This window comes from Zymoseptoria tritici, chromosome 2 (genome assembly GCF_000219625.1).
Source record: "Zymoseptoria tritici IPO323 chromosome 2, whole genome shotgun sequence".
Taxonomy (NCBI): Eukaryota; Fungi; Ascomycota; class Dothideomycetes; order Mycosphaerellales; family Mycosphaerellaceae; genus Zymoseptoria; species Zymoseptoria tritici.
This window is the reverse complement of record NC_018217.1, coordinates 762,830-780,135: the sequence shown is the minus strand read 5'-3', so window position 1 is coordinate 780,135 and position 17,306 is coordinate 762,830. Positions and strand designations below refer to the sequence as shown.

General features: G+C 54.1%; 6 protein-coding genes across 6 annotated transcripts; 3 read left to right on the top strand and 3 right to left on the bottom strand.

Annotated features, from left to right (window-relative positions):
- Positions 1 to 380: 380 nt before the first annotated feature.
- Positions 381 to 1,214, top strand: MYCGRDRAFT_67944 (uncharacterized protein; the record flags this gene model as incomplete). Its single annotated transcript, XM_003855676.1, has 4 exons — positions 381 to 614; positions 677 to 692; positions 754 to 846; positions 914 to 1,214. 4 exons carry the CDS (start codon positions 578 to 580, stop codon positions 1,212 to 1,214), a joined length of 447 nt encoding a protein of 148 aa, XP_003855724.1.
- A 496-nt stretch (positions 1,215 to 1,710) lies between these two features.
- On the top strand, positions 1,711 to 2,727 carry MYCGRDRAFT_67943 (uncharacterized protein; the record flags this gene model as incomplete). The annotated part of the gene is made up of 2 exons (XM_003855677.1): positions 1,711 to 2,058; positions 2,248 to 2,727. The coding sequence occupies 2 exons, from the start codon at positions 1,711 to 1,713 to the stop codon at positions 2,725 to 2,727; spliced, it is 828 nt and encodes a 275-aa protein (XP_003855725.1).
- A 358-nt stretch (positions 2,728 to 3,085) lies between these two features.
- On the bottom strand, positions 3,086 to 6,042 carry MYCGRDRAFT_90493 (uncharacterized protein; the record flags this gene model as incomplete). The annotated part of the gene is made up of 2 exons (XM_003854754.1): positions 3,086 to 4,989; positions 5,043 to 6,042. 2 exons carry the CDS (start codon positions 6,040 to 6,042, stop codon positions 3,086 to 3,088), a joined length of 2,904 nt encoding a protein of 967 aa, XP_003854802.1.
- A 1,419-nt stretch (positions 6,043 to 7,461) lies between these two features.
- MYCGRDRAFT_84460 (Na(+)/Li(+)-exporting P-type ATPase) lies at positions 7,462 to 11,602 on the bottom strand (the record flags this gene model as incomplete). The annotated part of the gene is made up of 8 exons (XM_003854753.1): positions 7,462 to 7,515; positions 8,081 to 8,342; positions 8,403 to 8,780; positions 8,864 to 9,168; positions 9,223 to 10,271; positions 10,334 to 10,971; positions 11,027 to 11,292; positions 11,351 to 11,602. The coding sequence occupies 8 exons, from the start codon at positions 11,600 to 11,602 to the stop codon at positions 7,462 to 7,464; spliced, it is 3,204 nt and encodes a 1,067-aa protein (XP_003854801.1).
- Positions 11,603 to 12,121: 519 nt separating this feature from the next.
- Positions 12,122 to 14,602, top strand: MYCGRDRAFT_84459 (uncharacterized protein; the record flags this gene model as incomplete). The annotated part of the gene is made up of 4 exons (XM_003855678.1): positions 12,122 to 12,979; positions 13,178 to 13,832; positions 13,905 to 14,375; positions 14,427 to 14,602. 4 exons carry the CDS (start codon positions 12,122 to 12,124, stop codon positions 14,600 to 14,602), a joined length of 2,160 nt encoding a protein of 719 aa, XP_003855726.1.
- A 1,461-nt stretch (positions 14,603 to 16,063) lies between these two features.
- Positions 16,064 to 17,001, bottom strand: MYCGRDRAFT_37599 (uncharacterized protein; the record flags this gene model as incomplete). Its single annotated transcript, XM_003854752.1, has 2 exons — positions 16,064 to 16,227; positions 16,371 to 17,001. The coding sequence occupies 2 exons, from the start codon at positions 16,999 to 17,001 to the stop codon at positions 16,064 to 16,066; spliced, it is 795 nt and encodes a 264-aa protein (XP_003854800.1).
- Between the last annotated feature and the right edge of the window lie 305 nt (positions 17,002 to 17,306).

Below are 17,306 nucleotides of genomic sequence, written 5' to 3'. Positions count from 1 at the left end.
GTGATGCGATGCGTCTCGTGCGACGACCTGCAGGCGACTGATACGTCTGCCACACGCGTGTTGCGGCAGCGAGACAATGCAGGCCATCCCTGAGCTTGTAGACATTCGCACAGCGGTGCTGTGATAGTCGGTGCTCCCATCACGTCCAAAACAAAATTGTCACATTGACTCCCGTCCTCAATCATCGGAAGCTCCGCCACTTTCGATGGGATGAGGGGACGAAGTTCAGCCACGGATCCACGTGTTGCAGACCCTTGATCGGGCCAAGCGGGAAGCTGCTCCCTCGCCCTGTGAGGTGGTCAGCTCCACCCGTGAACTTCGACTTGTCGCAAGCTGTTTTGTTGTCACATCGCAACAACACTGAACAACACTTACCTTCCATACTGACTAACGAATCAACGACAATCCAAAAGTCGCGTTACCGATCCACCATACTACAGCATATTCACCCTCCATCTGCTGTGAACGACAAAACCTTTCCCTTGCTTGATCGCAACTCCGAAGTCGAGACCACCCAGAACGCGGCCACCACAAAGACAAGACAACAGCGACCTCTCGCTGCATATCAGCCGACATCATGACGTTCGCGGATGAGCTCAAATCGCGGAACTTCAGTGAGTATCAATCGTATTGAGACATGGCACGTGCAGGACAAGTCGACTGACAACAGTTCCAGGCATCTACGGTCAATGGTATGATGGTTCGAGGTCTACACGAGCCATGGCCCGATCTCTGACAATGCTTCACTCACAGGACCGGAATTCTTTGCGTACTACTATGCTTCGCGCTGGGAATCGCCAACATCTTTCACTTCAACATTGTCATTCTGTTTAGCGTCATCTGCTTGTACGTCGACCACAAGCATACACGGCCGCAAAGGCTCGCAAGAACTCCAAGACTGACCAAATCGCAGTGTATCTGCCTTCGTCATCATCTTCATAGAGATCCCGCTTCTACTCCGGATCTGCCCAACGTCGCCGAAATTCGACTCGTTCATCCGCCGATTCGAAACGAACTACATGCGAGCCGCCATATACCTGACCATGTCCATAATCCAATGGCTGTCCCTGATTGCGATGACAACGTCACTGATCGCGGTGGCTGTTGTGCTGCTCATTGCATCGCTCTTCTACGCGCTCGCCGGATTCAAGGGCCAGGAGTTCCAAAGCAGCAAAACGTTAGGAGGGCAGGGCGTCGCGCAGATGATTGTTTGAGGAGGGAGTAGTCATGACGGCGGATGGTAGTGATGGACGAGCAAGCACGGACATTGAGGGCGGCGAGCACGCAGAACGAGGTACTACACCACGCTGCCGGCGAGCACACATTGGCAGGCAGAAAGGTGGACGATTGACTGCACTGATTGGGATGGCTCGGAGCAACACACAACATGCACTTCCAGCACGCATCATCCGTGCAGTCTCGACTTCGAGAGACGCATACCTTTGGAACGGACAAGGCTGTGATGATGCTGGGACGTGGTTATTTCTTGAGCATGTCATATCATAGGACAAGTTGCTACTTCATGAATGGCCGACTTGCCGCTCGCGCCTTGAACGAAATTCTCTAGCAACGACGAGCCAGTAGATGCTGTGTGCTTTGCCTAAATTCCAGGACGCATAAATCTCGTGGTCTGTCACAAGTAAAATGTGTTGTTCGTGACCCCTCTTCCACGCTACTTACCTCATTTCGAACGAATCCATTGACATCAATATGGATTCCAACGCTATAGACAGCCAAAAAGGCAGAAAGCGCTCCCGCTCACCCCACCGCGACGACCGCAGTCCATCGAGACGCAAGCACCATCACCACCACCATGGCCACCACCGATCACGACAAGAACCTCAAGTGCGATTACCCTACGCACGAGAAACGCTGAAAAAAGGCGACTTCCAGACCTTCAAGCCCTTGTTCGCCGAGTACCTCGACGTACAAAAGCAGCTCTCCATCGACGACCTGACGGAGGATGAGATCAAAGGCCGCTTCAAGAGCTTCGTCGGAAAATGGAATCGGAAAGAGCTCGCGGAAGGGTGGTATGAGCACGGGATGATGGAGCGGGCGGTGGAGAGATGGCAGGCTCGAGCGGCGGCGGCAGATGTGAAGGCGAGTAGACCTGCCATCGCGACAACTGCTCCCCGCCCGGTCGAAAGGCACGCGGACAAGAAAGACAAGGACGAAAACGAGCATGAAGAAGTGGAAGTGGAAGATGAAGAAGAAGACGATAACTACGGCCCCGCCCTCCCCAAAAAGCCCTCCGGACCCTCCATCCCCTCCCTCCAAGACCTCCAACACCGCTCCGAACTCCTCCACTCCGACCGTTCCGCACACGCCGCCTCCCGCCGCCACTCCCTCCTTCAAGACCATACCCTCCAAAAAGAACGCCTCCTCGAACTCGCGCCGCGCGCCGATCCAGGTTCTCGAGAACGACAGCTCGAAAAGAAGCGGGAAGTCAGCGCTACGAATCGGTCGTTTGGAGAGGCGAAAGAGGCGGGGATGGAAGAGGTGGGGGAGGGGGAGTTGATGGGTGGTGATGATGGAGAGGGGGGGATCGCGGGGTATAAAGCGAAATTGAAGGCGAAGGAGAAGGTGAAGAATGAACGGGAGATCAGGAAGGAGGAGGTGTTGAGGGCTCGGGCGGCGGAGAGGGAGGAGAGGATTGCGGCGCATCGGCAGAAGGAGGATAAGACGATGGAGATGTTGAGGGGGTTGGCGAGGGAGAGGTTTGGGTGAGGTGGGATGGGATGGCGTGTGGTCGATGTCTTTGGTGGAGGGTATTGGTAGCCTGACCAGTGAGTCGAGAGAGATTGATCATTGTATCGCATGTGCATTATGGTGCATTCGCTTCAGGTCATGGCCGACAGAACGTCCGTTCGAGGGTTTCAGTGAAAGAGCGAAAGACCTACGCAACCAGCGTATGCGTGCGCACAAATTCAATGCCCGACATTAACGTCTCTGCGGATTCAACAGCTAGCTTATCAGACTTTTGTATAACGTGCCAAAACGCCAGAAACTCTGTGAACATGTATATTCAACGCCTCCCTTCCCTTCAATCACAGCGACAGCTGGACTCCACATCACTTTTCCGAACTCACAACTCATCCTCCATCTTTGAAGGTGTACTCGTGTCGACTGCTTGATCATTCGTCCCGTCAATAACAGCAGCGTCGGATTGGTCACGGCTTTCAAATTTCGCGGGCCCAGCGCCAATAGCAGCGAGGGCAGCCTCCAGCTCGGCCGCCGAGCCCCTATGCTGGCCTGCAGCAGTGCCTGGCCGGTCGGCAGATGAGATCGAGGTTGCGACCTCTTGCGGTGAAAGAGGTCCTTTATCCGACACGGCAGCGTCGATATTGAACTCTGCATTCTCCGACAAAGCGATCTCAACTGGCTTTCCAGTCGGGGCTGTCGTGTCTTCGGTCTCCTTGTCATTGACTTGTACTTCATCCTCTTCGTCAATCGACCAGACAGTGATGAGCGGCGACATGGCAAACGTGACGGAGGATTTCCGGTCCGAAGCAGGTGGAGCCGCGGGTTTCCGTCGAGGTGGGCCCTTCGCACGGCTCTTGCGTGCATCTGCGAGGGGCGCCTTTTCGGCCTCTTCGTCGACTTCGGGTTCTTCCTTCTTTGCTGGCGGGCCTTGAGGACCCAGCTTGAGACGATTGTTGAGATCGTTCATGAAGCCAGCCTTCAATGATGCGAGTTTCTCTCCGCCAGGTCGAGCCGGGACCGCAGGTTTCGCCTTAGGCACAGGAGCGTCGCCATCTTCCGCAGAACGCGATTGCTCTGACTGACCAATGCGAGCTGGACGAGCAGGCACGGCTGGCTTGGTCTTCTCCGGTGACCTTGCAGAAGTCGAGTCCTCATCAGGACTGACTTCCTGCGCGAGTCTACTTTGTCGCTGCGGCCGTGATGGAATCGCTGGAAGACCAGTGCTGGTCGACCCAGAGTCATCATCGTCTTGGCCGCCTGGGAATGCTCCTGGCATTGAGCGGCCATCCGTTGGACTTAACATCTCGTCCTCTTGAGGACCGCTCACGGTCGTCTCAATTCGTGCACTGTCAGGCGTGTCCTCCCATACATCGGAGCTGGGAAATCGATGTGGACTTGGACGTTCGTGATGGAACTCCTCCAATACACCTGGCTTGAAGTGTGGCTTGATGAAAGTCTTCTTATCGCTCAACATGTCGTCTTCATTCTCAGCCTTGCGCTTCTCTTCTTGCTCTGGCGGCTCAAAGACAGCGCTCGCGCTCGCGCCCGTGGTTTGTGCTTGCTCTTGAGTTCGTTCTAAGTCAGGAGTTGAGACCGTCGTGGAGTACTGCAGCGAATCAGGAGTATCTTCCCATACATCCTGACTGGGAAAGTGGTGGTGCGACAAGTCTGGCCTCTTCTTCAAAATCTTTTGACGAACTTGCTTTCCATCCTCCTCATCCTCGGGGAACAGTGGCTCATATTCCTCAATCTCTTCCAGTGGTGTGCCATGTCCGGAGTGGTGATGCTCGTCATGAGAAATAAATCGGTGGAGAGAGCCTCCAGTATAGTTGTTGACAACGGCCGCTCCGTGCACAGAACTGGGGCGGCTCGAAGGACGGCTGCTATTTCTGCGAGCGGTCACACTATGATCGCTATCGTAATCGTCCGGATGTGGTTCGGGCACCACTGCGGCATGCATGAAAGCGCTGCTGGGCCTTTTGATGATCTCATCCGACGCCAAGATCGGTGCTCCATCGAGGTTCTCATGCTCGTGTTCGTCGTCGATGTCTACTCGAGAAAGTCGTTGACGTCTGCTTGGAGATGCATGCGCCTCGTCGGCCAAAGCATCCTCTGGATGCAAGCTTTTCCTTTCTTGCAAAGGAAAGCCCGCCTTCTCGGCGCCGGACGTGCGCTGCTTTCGATCGGTGGCGGCGTCCTGCGGCGTACCCGTTCGGGAGAGGTATTCTTCGGTGGTTTCAAAGGCAATTTCTTCGTCAGGCGTTCCCGGAGCGAGAGCGGCCGCATCTGCGTAGAAAGTCAGTCTGAGCAAATGAGCACTATCTGCGGGAGCTTCTCACATGAGGCATCTCCATGAATCAGCCTGTTCAATTGTTCACTGGTCAAGGCCGTCTCCGGCTTTGGCAGATGGGTATGGTGGAATCCCTCTTTGGCGGCCTCTTGTGGATGCTTGCGAATCCATTCCTGCTCGAACTGATCCTGGCGGTCTTGATCGTGCCGAATACCGTAGCTGTCGGGTGGACCGAATTCGTGGCGCGAGCTCCTCTTCCTGTGATGAGCTCTCGAGGATCCATCGTTGAAGAAGCCAATGCCAGCGGAGTGCTGAGGCTGTGCCAATGCCGGCGAAGGGGCCTGTGCATCGCCAGCCCAGCGGTTCAACGGAATCTGCTGTCCAATTTCCGGAATGCCGTGTTCGAAGTCATCGCCGTGGACACTGCCTGGCCGAGAGGTCGTCCTCTCCAAGGGCTGCAAGCTTGAGGAAGAGCGGTTGAAGCTGGCTTTTGCTCGAAGTTGGTTCTCCACCGACGGCGCGCGTCTAGGCTCATTGCTGGTCACACGACGCATCGACACGCCTGCGTCCTGTGGCGGCATTTTATGCACATCATCGGCTGGACGAGAGCGACCAATGCCTGCCGCGGCCGCTTGTGTGGAGTCGGTGCTCGTTACGGTATGAATCTGTCTCTTGGCTGTGGATTGCGGCACCGAAGCTATGGGCTGGTGCATTGGGAGATCGGCGGAGACATTTTTCGTCTGCTCGCCGGATACACCATGGGCCTCAGCTGGCAGCTGATCGAAGCTGGAGTATTCGTCGCCCTCATGGCCAATATCTGGCAGACTGACGCTGGGAGGACGGCGCGGAAGGTCGTCACTCGTTCGACCGCTCGGAGCTAGATTTTTTGTGTTTCCCAATGCGGTGGGTGGGAAGTTCAGCGGAGATCGAGTGAAGGCTTCTCGGTCAGGCGACGGATCGGTCTTGCGGACAGGACGCGGCGGGATAGAGGGAGTCTCGGATTTTGCCGAACTTCGCTGCGGGCGAGGCGGTATGGTAGGAGTCGACATGATGGAGGAGTGACTGTGGAGACTGCTGTCAGTGTGCTGGATGTGGACAGTTGTCCATGCAGTGAATGAGGAAACCAAGACAATGGAGGGAAAGAGTCTGACGAGGGCGTGACCTTAGGGCTTCCACCGACTGGTTTTGAGGCATAACGTCAGGGCAGCCACGTAAGGTCATGGTAGGTCGGATTTTCTCCACCCAAAACTCTCGTAGATTCGGTTACCAGCGCCCCAAGATCGACGACCGTCCTCCACACGTTCAGACCGATCTTGTTGGAGCATGACCAGCGAAATGGCGAAACGACCATGTCGCGCTGGCTACGCTGAGTGCTGAGGAAGGCTCACATTGTGTATATCTCTCACAACCAATCTTTTGCGGCGCTTTCAGGAATAGCGGCTTCGAATGGAGTCCTTCGCCGTGAGTGCTTTTCGGTGGGAGCGGGAACTCTCTAGAACGACGACTGCACGGTACCTGCGCGAGCGGGCAGACAGATTGCAGGGAACAGGGAGATAAGAGCTTGCTGGGGGAGAGGATGCAGCAGAAGCAGGTTCGAGCAATGGACGTCGACGAGGATGGAAAGACACAGGATGAAAGCAGAACAGAGCAGTGCAGGGTAGCCGGGGGAAATAATCACGCAAGATGCAGCGGTGACCGGGCAATGCAATAGTCGCCAATCTGGAAAATCATGAATTCGACGTGCAGGTTGAACGAGGATCTCACGATTATTAGTACGGTCGATTGCGTTGCCCGCGATTGGACCTGTTGTAGCCGAGCGCCAATCGCCAGGGGAATCAAACAATAGTCACCGGACCACAACGACGACACTGCACGTTAGTCTTGGTCTATTGATCCAAATGTACCGCACACACGATTCTCCCTGCAGGCCCAAGGTATCCGCCGGATCGAGCGCTGAATATCACGCATCACGCACTCGTGATCAGGACAGGCCAACCTAAGCACCTGGCGGGCATCACCAACGCGCCCCGGATGGTTCACTACTTCACCGCTCCCGTCGTTCATGACTCCTGGCACTTTCGAATTTCTCTCCAGCGTCCAGTTCCGGACTCTCTTTCATGTTGCTATGAGGGAAAATCTAATCCACGATTCATCGAATATGCTGTCGCCATCCTTCAGGGACGTCGACTTGCTCGCGATATTCATCGCCAAGAATTGACTTTCTCAGCCCCGCGGGCCTCTACCCCTCCAAGTCCTTCTTGCATGCCTTACCTAGGTTGTGCCCCTCATCATGGTCATCATCATCATGGTGTCCAACGCCAAGCTGTCCCTCGACGACATGCCCAGAGCAGGTGACGTTGGCTGCGGGTCGAGCTGCAGCAACATCGACAAAGTCACATCCGTTTGCTCGATTGTGATCGCAAGGTGGCGGTCTTCCGTATCTCGATCTTGCAATGTAACGACTCGCATCAGCAGAGAGTGTCAGGCCGCGAAGTCCGATCTCGAGTTCGCTGTGCCATGCTCTATTTCATCCAGCTGAAGACATGTCTCGTCCATGAAGACAACAACTCAAGGCTGTCGAGCCAGCCATCAACGCTCGACCGTGAGCTGCATCGACCATGACGTCCACTGGCCAGTCCGAAGTAGCATCGTTCATCACATCGTCGAACACTCTGGAGAAGTCATAACAATCTTGAAAACACCAAAATCATACGCAACTCTGCTAATGCGGTTGATGCGAAAGTGACTTGAGGGCGACCGAGGCGACCAAGGAAGTCGGTCATGGACTCGTCAACTCAGCGACTGGTGTGATTGCAGTGAAATTTGAGGTTTCCAGGACCCATGAGATGAAAGTGCACTAAAGAACACCAGGCAAGCAAGAGGATACGTTGTGCGATTCTCTATGTACTACTCACCAACGCCTCAAGAAGCGGGCCATGGCATGGATCTGCTTCACCAGCAAACTCACCCACGACGAACAATTTGGCTTCCTATCACTCCACTATCCCGTGTCTCTCGATATATCAGCGGGCATTATTGAGGGCTCTCAATCATCTTCTCTCCGCTCTCAGCCTTTCCATTCTCCACGTCCGCCTCCTCGGCATCCTGCATGATCCCGCCCATCTTGACTGCACGTCGCCGGAAGAAGACTCTCTTCCCGAACTTCCACGCCTCCACGCCAGCGAAGAACAGAACCGCAGCAATGACGACGATGGCCCACTCCCAGGTGATGCCTTCGTGCTTGAAGACTTCGCGGTTGATGACGGGGATGTATAACGTTGGGAAGATGGTCACGAAGCCGAAGATGATTGCCCAGAAGAGGAACTTGTTGCGGCGGACGTCGTAATACCTGTAGAGAATTTGATCAGTTCAGGGGTAACAGAAGCGGAAGACTCGCGAGCGGACTGACCATTGAGTGAAGTACTTCTTCGAACCCGGCTGCATCCTGAAGAAACTCCTCCTCATGTCGACCAGTTCCCAGGCCAAGAAGAGCGCAAACCAAGTCAAGCAAGCGAATGTCGTAGCTCTGGCGCGGAAGACGTCGTCGCAGGCGGCAGAGTAGGCATCATTGCAGTTTTCTCCGAGATCTCCGGATCCGAACCCGTACAGGACAAGCGTGAATGCGCCGAGACAGAGCGCGGAGATCCACAGGCCGTATACCAACATGTCCACCATGACTTCCAAGGTGAAAACACCACGCTTCAGTGACTGCGGTGGTCGAGACATGATGTCTGGTTGGGCGATTTCGAAGCCAAGACCCATATCGGGCATTCCAGATGTGATCATGCTGACAAAAAATGTTAGCGATGTGTACGATGTAAGTAGCGCGGTTATCCACGGAGGACTCGACGAAGGAAGTCTTAGACTTACATTACCCAGATGATCTGCACCGGCGCCAGCGGAAAGACAGACAATCCACGGCTGTCCTTGAAAGCAAGACCGATAAGAAGGACACATGCTTGCGAGATGTTCTCGGCGAGCAAGTGCAAGATGAACTTCTGAATGTTATCAAACATTCGCCGTCCCTCCTCGATAGCGTTGATGATGGATGCGAAATTGTCGTCGGTGAGGACGATGTCGGACGCATCCTTCGCAACGTCCGAGCCCGCCATGCCCATTGCGATGCCCACATCAGCTCTCTTGAGGCTGGGCGAGTCGTTGACACCATCTCCAGTCTGTTCGCATTGTCAGCCAAATTCAATGGATTTGGAGCATCGGGCAAATCCTACCATGGCGGCGAACTTCTTCCTTCTGTGCAGAGCTTCGATCATTCGAACCTTCGTGTTAGGTGCGCATCTCGCCACAACAAGGGGCAGCTGTGGGAGCTGATCGATCTGATCGTCAAACATCTTATCAAAGTCGCTGGCGACGATGACCAAGGCGTCTGCCACATCCCTAGGCAAGTTTGACATCTTCTCGCGAGACGGGAGAATCCCCACCTCGATAGCAATAGCTCTCGCGGTGCCAGGGTGATCACCCGTCAACATATGCACCTCGATTCCGGCCTGACGACATTCTCTCACGGCGCCGGCGGACTCGGCTCGGGGAGGGTCGTAGAGGCCAATCAATCCGCGGAATGTCAGGTCGACCTCAATCTGTTTGCGATCGACTTCTTTCTCATAGTTGATGTGAGTGGGCGCTGGTCGGCTTGCAAGAGCAAGGACCCGCAATCCGTAAGATGCAAATTCTTCCATCTGGGCGTAGATCCGTTCCCGGACTTCGTCACTCATTTTGACCGACTCCTGAGTGTCGCCGGTGTAGAAGTCGTTACAGCTGTCGACAACTCTCTCCACCGCGCCCTTTGTGAAGACATGCAGATCGTTGGTGTCAGTGTTCTCCATTATCACGGACATCTTCTTAACGTCGGAATCGAATGGAAATTCAAGGACAGACTTCCAGGTTGCGTTGGAGCCAGTGCTCATCTCGGCACGATTCCAGCCAAATCGAGTTGCGAAAACATTGATAGCAGTCTCGGTCGGATCGCCTCGGCCATGCCAGACGCCCTCCTTGTCTTTGTACACCGTGGACAGGTTGGCCAAAGTAGCGACATCGAGGAATGCTTCGAGGTGAGTATTGCCATCGAGGAGATCTTGTGAGTCGGAAGCGGATGCTTCGTGAGTCGAATTGTCCTCGCTTCGGTCACTGTCGTCCTTTCGAGACGAGAAATGGATGTCGCCAGTCTCAGGGTCCACAGGGTTGTTGGAATTGTTCACAGAGTAGGTTCCGCACGCCGGAATCCAGACCTTCTTTGCGATCATCTTGCCTTGAGTGAGAGTGCCTGTAGACATTAGCTTGCGCACTATAGTCATCAAATGCATTTTCAATAGGGTTTCTGCTCACCAGTTTTGTCGGAACAGATGTCGGTGATGGCACCAAGCGCTTCGAGTGACTTCAAATTGCGAACGATGACATGGCGTTCAACCATACGCTTGGTTCCCGCAGCCATTGTGATCGTTAGTACCACGATGAGAGAGGCTGGAATCATAGACAGCCCGGTGGCAACCGCGTAGATGATGACCTCACGCTCAGAAGTGAAGTTGTTCGCGGCCAAGACGATGATGGCACAAACGACCGCGATGCCAAAAAGAAGCACCGCAAGGCGAGACAATTTCTTTTGAAGTGGTGTGCCCTTGTTCACTCCGAGAAATCGTCCGATCGCGTCCGTTGTAGTGAGGCCCCAAGCCTGCGCATATCTATGCGGACCTGCTTTGCCCTCGTCGTTGCGCTTGACCTCTCTGATCTTGGACCCGTTTTGACGAAGGGCGGCAGCAATCGACCCGATCTCGGTGCTAAGGCCGGTGGCGAAGACTACACCGCGAGCTCGACCTTTGGTGACCGTAGAAGAACTGTAAGCCACATTCAATCTGTCCCCGGGACCAGTGTCGTCCTCCAGTACGAGTTCCGGATCCTTGCGAACGGGGAGGGATTCACCGGTCAGAAGTGCTTCGTCGGTCTCGAAGTTGACTGCTTCGATAAGTCTGAGCTTGTATCAGTGCTGAAAAGTTGCATGCTCATCACGACGGTGCAACATACCTCAGATCTGCAGGGATCGTATCGCCAGTCTTCAATTCAACCATATCGCCAGGAACGATTTCCATCGTGGGCACAGTGATGTTCTCACCAGCACGCACAGCCTGAGCGGTAGGTGAACTCAGCGACTTGAGAGAATCCATCGTCTTCTCCGCTTGGAACTCTTGAAAGAAGCCAACAACAATGTTTAGAAGGATAACAGCGGTGATGACTCCTCCTTCGATATAGGACCCAATGGCAAAGGACACGGCCATTGCCATTATCAGCACCTTATAATGGCTGGATCAGCTTAATCGCCGTCTTCTCGGTGTATGTGGAGGGTCTTACTAGAGTCATGGCATTGGCAACCTGCGAGATGAGAATCTTCACGGGCTGAACACCCTTTGCGTTTCCGAGGTCATTGCTGCCGTATCTCTCAAGGCGTTCTTTGGCCTCAGCGCTGCTCAGGCCCTCTTGATCGCGGGCATCGAGCTCGTCGAGCACAATGGCATAAGGCAAAGCATGGGCAGGCCGGGAGAGTGGCTTGTTGCCTTGCCCTGGCAGAACATTGGCCTGTTCCGGCATCTTCTCGTTGGCCATGGCTGGCGATTTGAGTCGATGGATAGATAATGGAGAGAAGGTGAGAAATTTTTCGTGAGAGGGTAAACGTTTTTCGGTGGGACACAACGAAATATAGGTGACCTACCGCGCTCCATGGCCTTCGTCCCTTGGCTCTTGCTGGGCATTGAAGTTGCAGTGCTGGGTCTGCTTGGCTGAGGTCTTGGCCGAGCATACAGTAGGACGGTTGATGGAAGTCGCTGAAGTGAGGTGGATCAGGGCGGCGATGTTGAATGTCATTCGACGGTCGGCATTGGACCGACGTTCGTTCACAGTATATCTCGTCCTGATGTGAATCTTCAATACTGGACGAATCGAAGTTGGAAGGGAACGCGTTTAGTAGTTCGCAGGCGCGTTGCTCTTCAGCTGGAACAAGCATGGCCCCAGGTCGTTTCATGGAAGACGCCGTTCCTGTGCCACGACAACCACAACACGCGCATTGACTCTTCAATCGCCATGCAGAATCAGTAATAACGAGAAAACATTCATACCTCACCCGCAATGGTGGTCGTTCGCGAGTCTCCCCGGGCAAAGCAGTCTCCTTCCAAGAACCTGTCAGAATGGCCTCCTCGATCACCTTTCCAGGCATTGATGTCGTCGCCGAGCGGAAGAAGAAAATGGCAGGATCACCAGAGTCGCGCGGCCGCAGAGAGGTCACCATCGCCGAGCCCGATCAGAAAATCCGTACGGAGTTCGGAGGCATTGCGACGCATGGCAATGGACGATGAGGAGGAGGATGATGATGATGCTGAAGAGGATGAGGAGACGCTACAATTGCAACTACGGGCCATCCAGGCGAAGCTCAAGTTGAAGAAATTGAAGAGTAAGCGGGACGCAGAGGACGATACCAGGAGGGATACCGTTGCAAGTAATGTGCGAGCATCTTCTCCTCGCAAACTCGCAACGGAGTCTATGACACGGCCGCGACACGAACCTGAGGTTGAGGTTCCTACATCACCTGTGAGGACACTCCGGCCTCCCGAAGAGCAAATGTCTCCTGCAAGACGAAAGCTGGGCCTGACAGCGATACCTCGAGCTGAGGATATCTCCCTTAAGCGTGCGCGCGATGGGCATGTGATCAAGCGGTCGAGCTCCATGAAGTCTGCTGCCCCAGCGCCTTCACAACCTCGACCGCTGAGCTTCAACGAAAGGCTGGCCCTTCAGAAGGACAAGGAGGAGGAGAAGCAAGCGAAACAGGAACGCCTGCAGAGATTACGAAATTCAGGGTTCGATCTGGGGAGAGCTGGGTCTTCATTGCAGGACTACCAACACGAGCGGACTCCCGCGAGGTCATCGAGAGCCACGACTGAAGCAGCCAAGCGACCTTCGTCCGCGGGAAGGACGCCTGGCGTCGACCATGTGAAGAAGAGTACAAATCCTCATCACTCAACGACAAGTCGCAAGTCTTATGCAAACGATGTGCCTCAAGAATACGAGAGCAATGGTTCTCATGCTAGAGTTGCTACTGGGCACGCAATGGACGAAATCGATGCATCATTACCTGACATTTCCCGAGCAAATACGGATCCCGATTCTGGCTATGACCCGTTCTCAAAGATCCACCTCAAAAAGCGACTCATACAGCATCCTGTCATTGCTCGAGAGATGGAAGGGAAGGAGATTTATACACTGCCTCGCCTTCTGAAAGAAGTCAAATCTCCTGAATACGAACCACCTGATTGCGAATCAGATTACGTTGTCTTTGCCGTTCTCGCCTCGAAATCGACACCTTTCGATCATGCACAAACTCACCGCACCAACGACTCCCACGCCAAAGACAATCTCGACGCCCCACGCAACAAGTTCATGGTTCTCAAACTTTGTGACCTCAAATGGGAGGTTGACTGCTTCCTCTTCGGTACTGCTTTCAATCAATTCTGGAAGCTCACTCCAGGCACACTACTCGCCATTCTGAACCCTGCCATTATGCCACCAAAAGGCAATCAACACTCCGGCCGATTTTCTCTCAAGCTCGGCAGCTCTGAGGACGCGGTGATGGAGATCGGTCTTGCCCGTGATCTTGGCTACTGCATCAGCATGAAGAAGGATGGCCAACCCTGCGGCGATTGGGTTGACAAGCGCAAGACAGAAGCTTGTGAATTCCACATCAGTCTGCAAATCGACAAAGCCCGCAAGCATCGCATGGAGGTCAATACAATGTTCCGAGATCCCGACGGCAACAAAGACGATCGCACGAAAAGTCGCGTTGCACGTCAGAACAAGAGCAAAAACCCCGGCCCGGGCAAATATGATCGTGAATACGGCACGCTTTACTCTGTGCCAGGTGTGCGTGGAGGACGAAGCGCGGCCACCCTGCTTGACGCCGACAATACTGACGCTTTGCACAACATGACGCAAGAGGAAGCGAGTCGGAAACGCATCGCCAACGCTCAGAAGGAACGAGACTTGGCGAAGCAACTCGGCGACTTGGGCAATGGCGTCGGAGCTGAGTACCTCCGCGCAACGCAATACTCCATGACGTCCACCGTCACGACGACGAAGTCATCAAGTTCAAGACCGACTGAAGCGGCGGCGGAAGCAGCACGGAAGGAACTCTTCACCAAGCCTTCGGCGGCAGAGCTCGGCTTACTGAGCCGCAAACCGGACAATTTGCATTTATCTCCTCCGAAGAATCGCAAGTCTCATTTCGGACTAGGACCGCTGGCGCACGCGAAGCACGGCACGAAGAACGACACGCCGATGGGCTGGGGTGGAGCGAAGAAATGGGGTCTTCTGCAGCCCTCTGCCGCTGCCAGTGCTGAGACTGAGCAAGGCCAGACGAAATTGACTGCCGCGAAGAGTGGAGAGATTCGTCCAAGATCGCAGGAAAGCAGTCTTCGCAGCGCGAGAAGTCGGAGTCCTGTGAAGAAGAGGGCGAGATTGCAGGTCCCGTTCAAAGGCATCCGCGAGCCGGGGAGGGAGAGTCTGCCTGGGGCCGAAATGCTCGTAGACGAGGATGATGATGAGCTGGAGATTGTGTGAGATGGCACTTAAAATCGAAGGACTTGGATAATTGTATTCGGCCTCAGCGAGCAAGGTCTTCACGCAGCGATTTGACCCAGCCACCGTGCGAACGATATGTTCAACTTATGATCAACGAAAGTATGAGACTACGACGTGCATATGCATACTACATCTGTCAACTGAGTTCAACTCTATCCCGCTTGTATGCTCTAACTCTACCGTCAATCGATTGACCCGGTGAATACGGCCTCGGGAGCCGTCGTCAACGAGCTACACCGCCAATTCGCCATGCGGTGCTGGTGCGGTGTATGACAAAATATCGCAAACCATCGCGAACCATCTGGCCCCCACGTCCCTGCAAACGTTCCTCAATTAAGGTTCAGTGGCCTTTGATTGGCTGCTCACATCTCGGCGCTTCGTTATGTGCTTGCCGGTGCCCGACACCGCATTCCTTCGAGTCGAATGTTTGTTTAGCTTTGGACCGAAGTCTGAGTGGGATGATTTCTGAAGGGTCTGGAAGGCGAAGCTGATGTTTGAGAGTGATGTTGATGGCTGGGTCTGGGCGATTGAGTTGGGATAAGAGTTGGATGTACCTTCTGCTTCGGAACTTGGAAGGCTTCATTTGACAACCTTTGGCAATTCTATGAAGATTATGGCGTCAAGTAGAGGGCCGGGCTCGACTTTTGAGTACGAAGAAGTGGTATGGACGTGTAGACAGGACATAGCAGAGTATCGTCTTCTCAGTGTGCACGTAAGCTAGCAGGACTTGTAAAGGTCCATTAGCGGGTCACGTAATGGTAAGTTAGCAGGACATGTACCTTTAGAGGCAAGTCAGCACTACCAGTACAACTATGTTGGCCAAACGTACAGACCCTTCAACGACAGATTTCAAAGCCTGATCGGATCCGAATTCGGGGCGATGTAACCACGACTCCTACCTTGGCCATCGGGACAGACTGGCCTCGTTTTGCCGCCCATGTGGACACACCACGTTCATTTGTTCAATGTTTCTTTACCGCTCGGATCCAAGTACATCTCCCGTGGTCTGTGCAACAGAAAAAAGTGAAGTCCTTGGGACTTTAGCGCCGTGGCTGCACGCTGTGGAGCGGAGCCTAGGCCCGAGACTTCAGGTCAGTGGGCGCCTATTCAACGAAAGCAGCAGTCATTGTGTGCGGATCGGCTTCGGCCCTAGTCGAACTGCCGGAAATAGCAATGGAGCGTATGTGGGACAGAACCTTCGGGTTGCCGCTCGGCAACTAGAGAGTACTTTCACAGACCAGGACGAATGATCGCGTGACGATTGGATGCTTTCGGAGAGACTCGGGGGTTGGATGAAAGAAACTGGCAGTTCGACGTGGGACAGCTGCAGAAGACCCATATACTACTCGCAGCTTGTTGTGATTGAAGAGCTCTTGCGTTGACCGCTGCATCGAGGGACAGCACAGCCGTCCTGACGACTTGCTGAATAATCTGGATGCTCTACATTAGTAGGCCCAGTTTCAAGAACGTAGGGTCCTTTGCAACCTTGTCCTTCAGTTCAATCAGCTCATCGACGTCCCAGTTCGCCCACAAGAATCTGCCATGCAAGAAGGCACCCTCAGATCCTGACAGCCATACTACAAAGTTGCCAGGGAGGCGGATATCTGTGATTCCGGAAGAGTGAGTGGAAGATCATGTAGTGTTGGACAGGTGGTCGTCGAGGCCTACTTACCATCCCACTCGAATGCGGTCTCGGAAGTGCCGGCTCGCTTTGCGCTGCTCGTATAGAACACTCCAGGCTGGATACTGAAAATGTACACGCCATTCTCGGGGTTGTGCTTAGTAGCCAACTGCTGGCAAAGAGTCGCGAATGCAGCCTTGAAAGGTCCGTATTTCGCGACACTCGGCAAGTCCATGTGTGCGGAAGCAGCAGAAATGTTGATGATGGTCTTGGTTTTCGGCGATGGTTGTTCAATGTATTGCTTGATCATGTGCAAGGGTGCAATCACGTTGCCGAAGAAGGTTTTCTCGTAGATAGCCTCTTGCTCAAGTTCAGCGCCGCCGGGATCGTGCTGAGGAACAACGACCGCATTCAGCACGAGAACGTCGATGGCGTTTGTGCTGCGCATGACCTCGGTCACGCGTTGAAGATCTGTGATAGACATCGCGATGGTCTGCACTTCTGTAGTCGGAAAGTCGGCTCTGATTGCCTTCGAAGCGTCTGCTTGAGGTCCAGCTGAGCGAGAGACGATAATGATCTTCGCTACACCTGCTTCTGCGAAAGATTTAGCGATGCTGAAGCCGATACCTTCAGAGCCGCCGGTAATCAGAACTGTCTTGCCATTGCCATCAAACTGGCTAGCGGACGGCGAGATGCGGTCGTAGGTCTTGGAATGGTAAGTCTTGGTCGGACGTGGGAGCGTGTCGAAAAGACCCATCGTTACAGATGATCTGTTCTTCCGCAAAGAGCGAGTGTTGCAACCGGGATCCGATATGACACGACGTCGGTCTGTTGGAAGAGACGTCGCAGTGACCGATGTCGGTCCTATATCATGTCTGCTCGCTGCATCTGTATTTCAAAGCATATGTGGCTTGCTCCTTCAGGATTGTGCACTGTGAGTAAGGCAGGATTTTGTGCAATACTGTTTATGCAACACTTGCACCTTTCACGCTCTTCGATGGGGTGAGAGCGGAGGATCCAATTCGACGAAGATGGTTATCGGCATGCCACCTGAGGTAACCA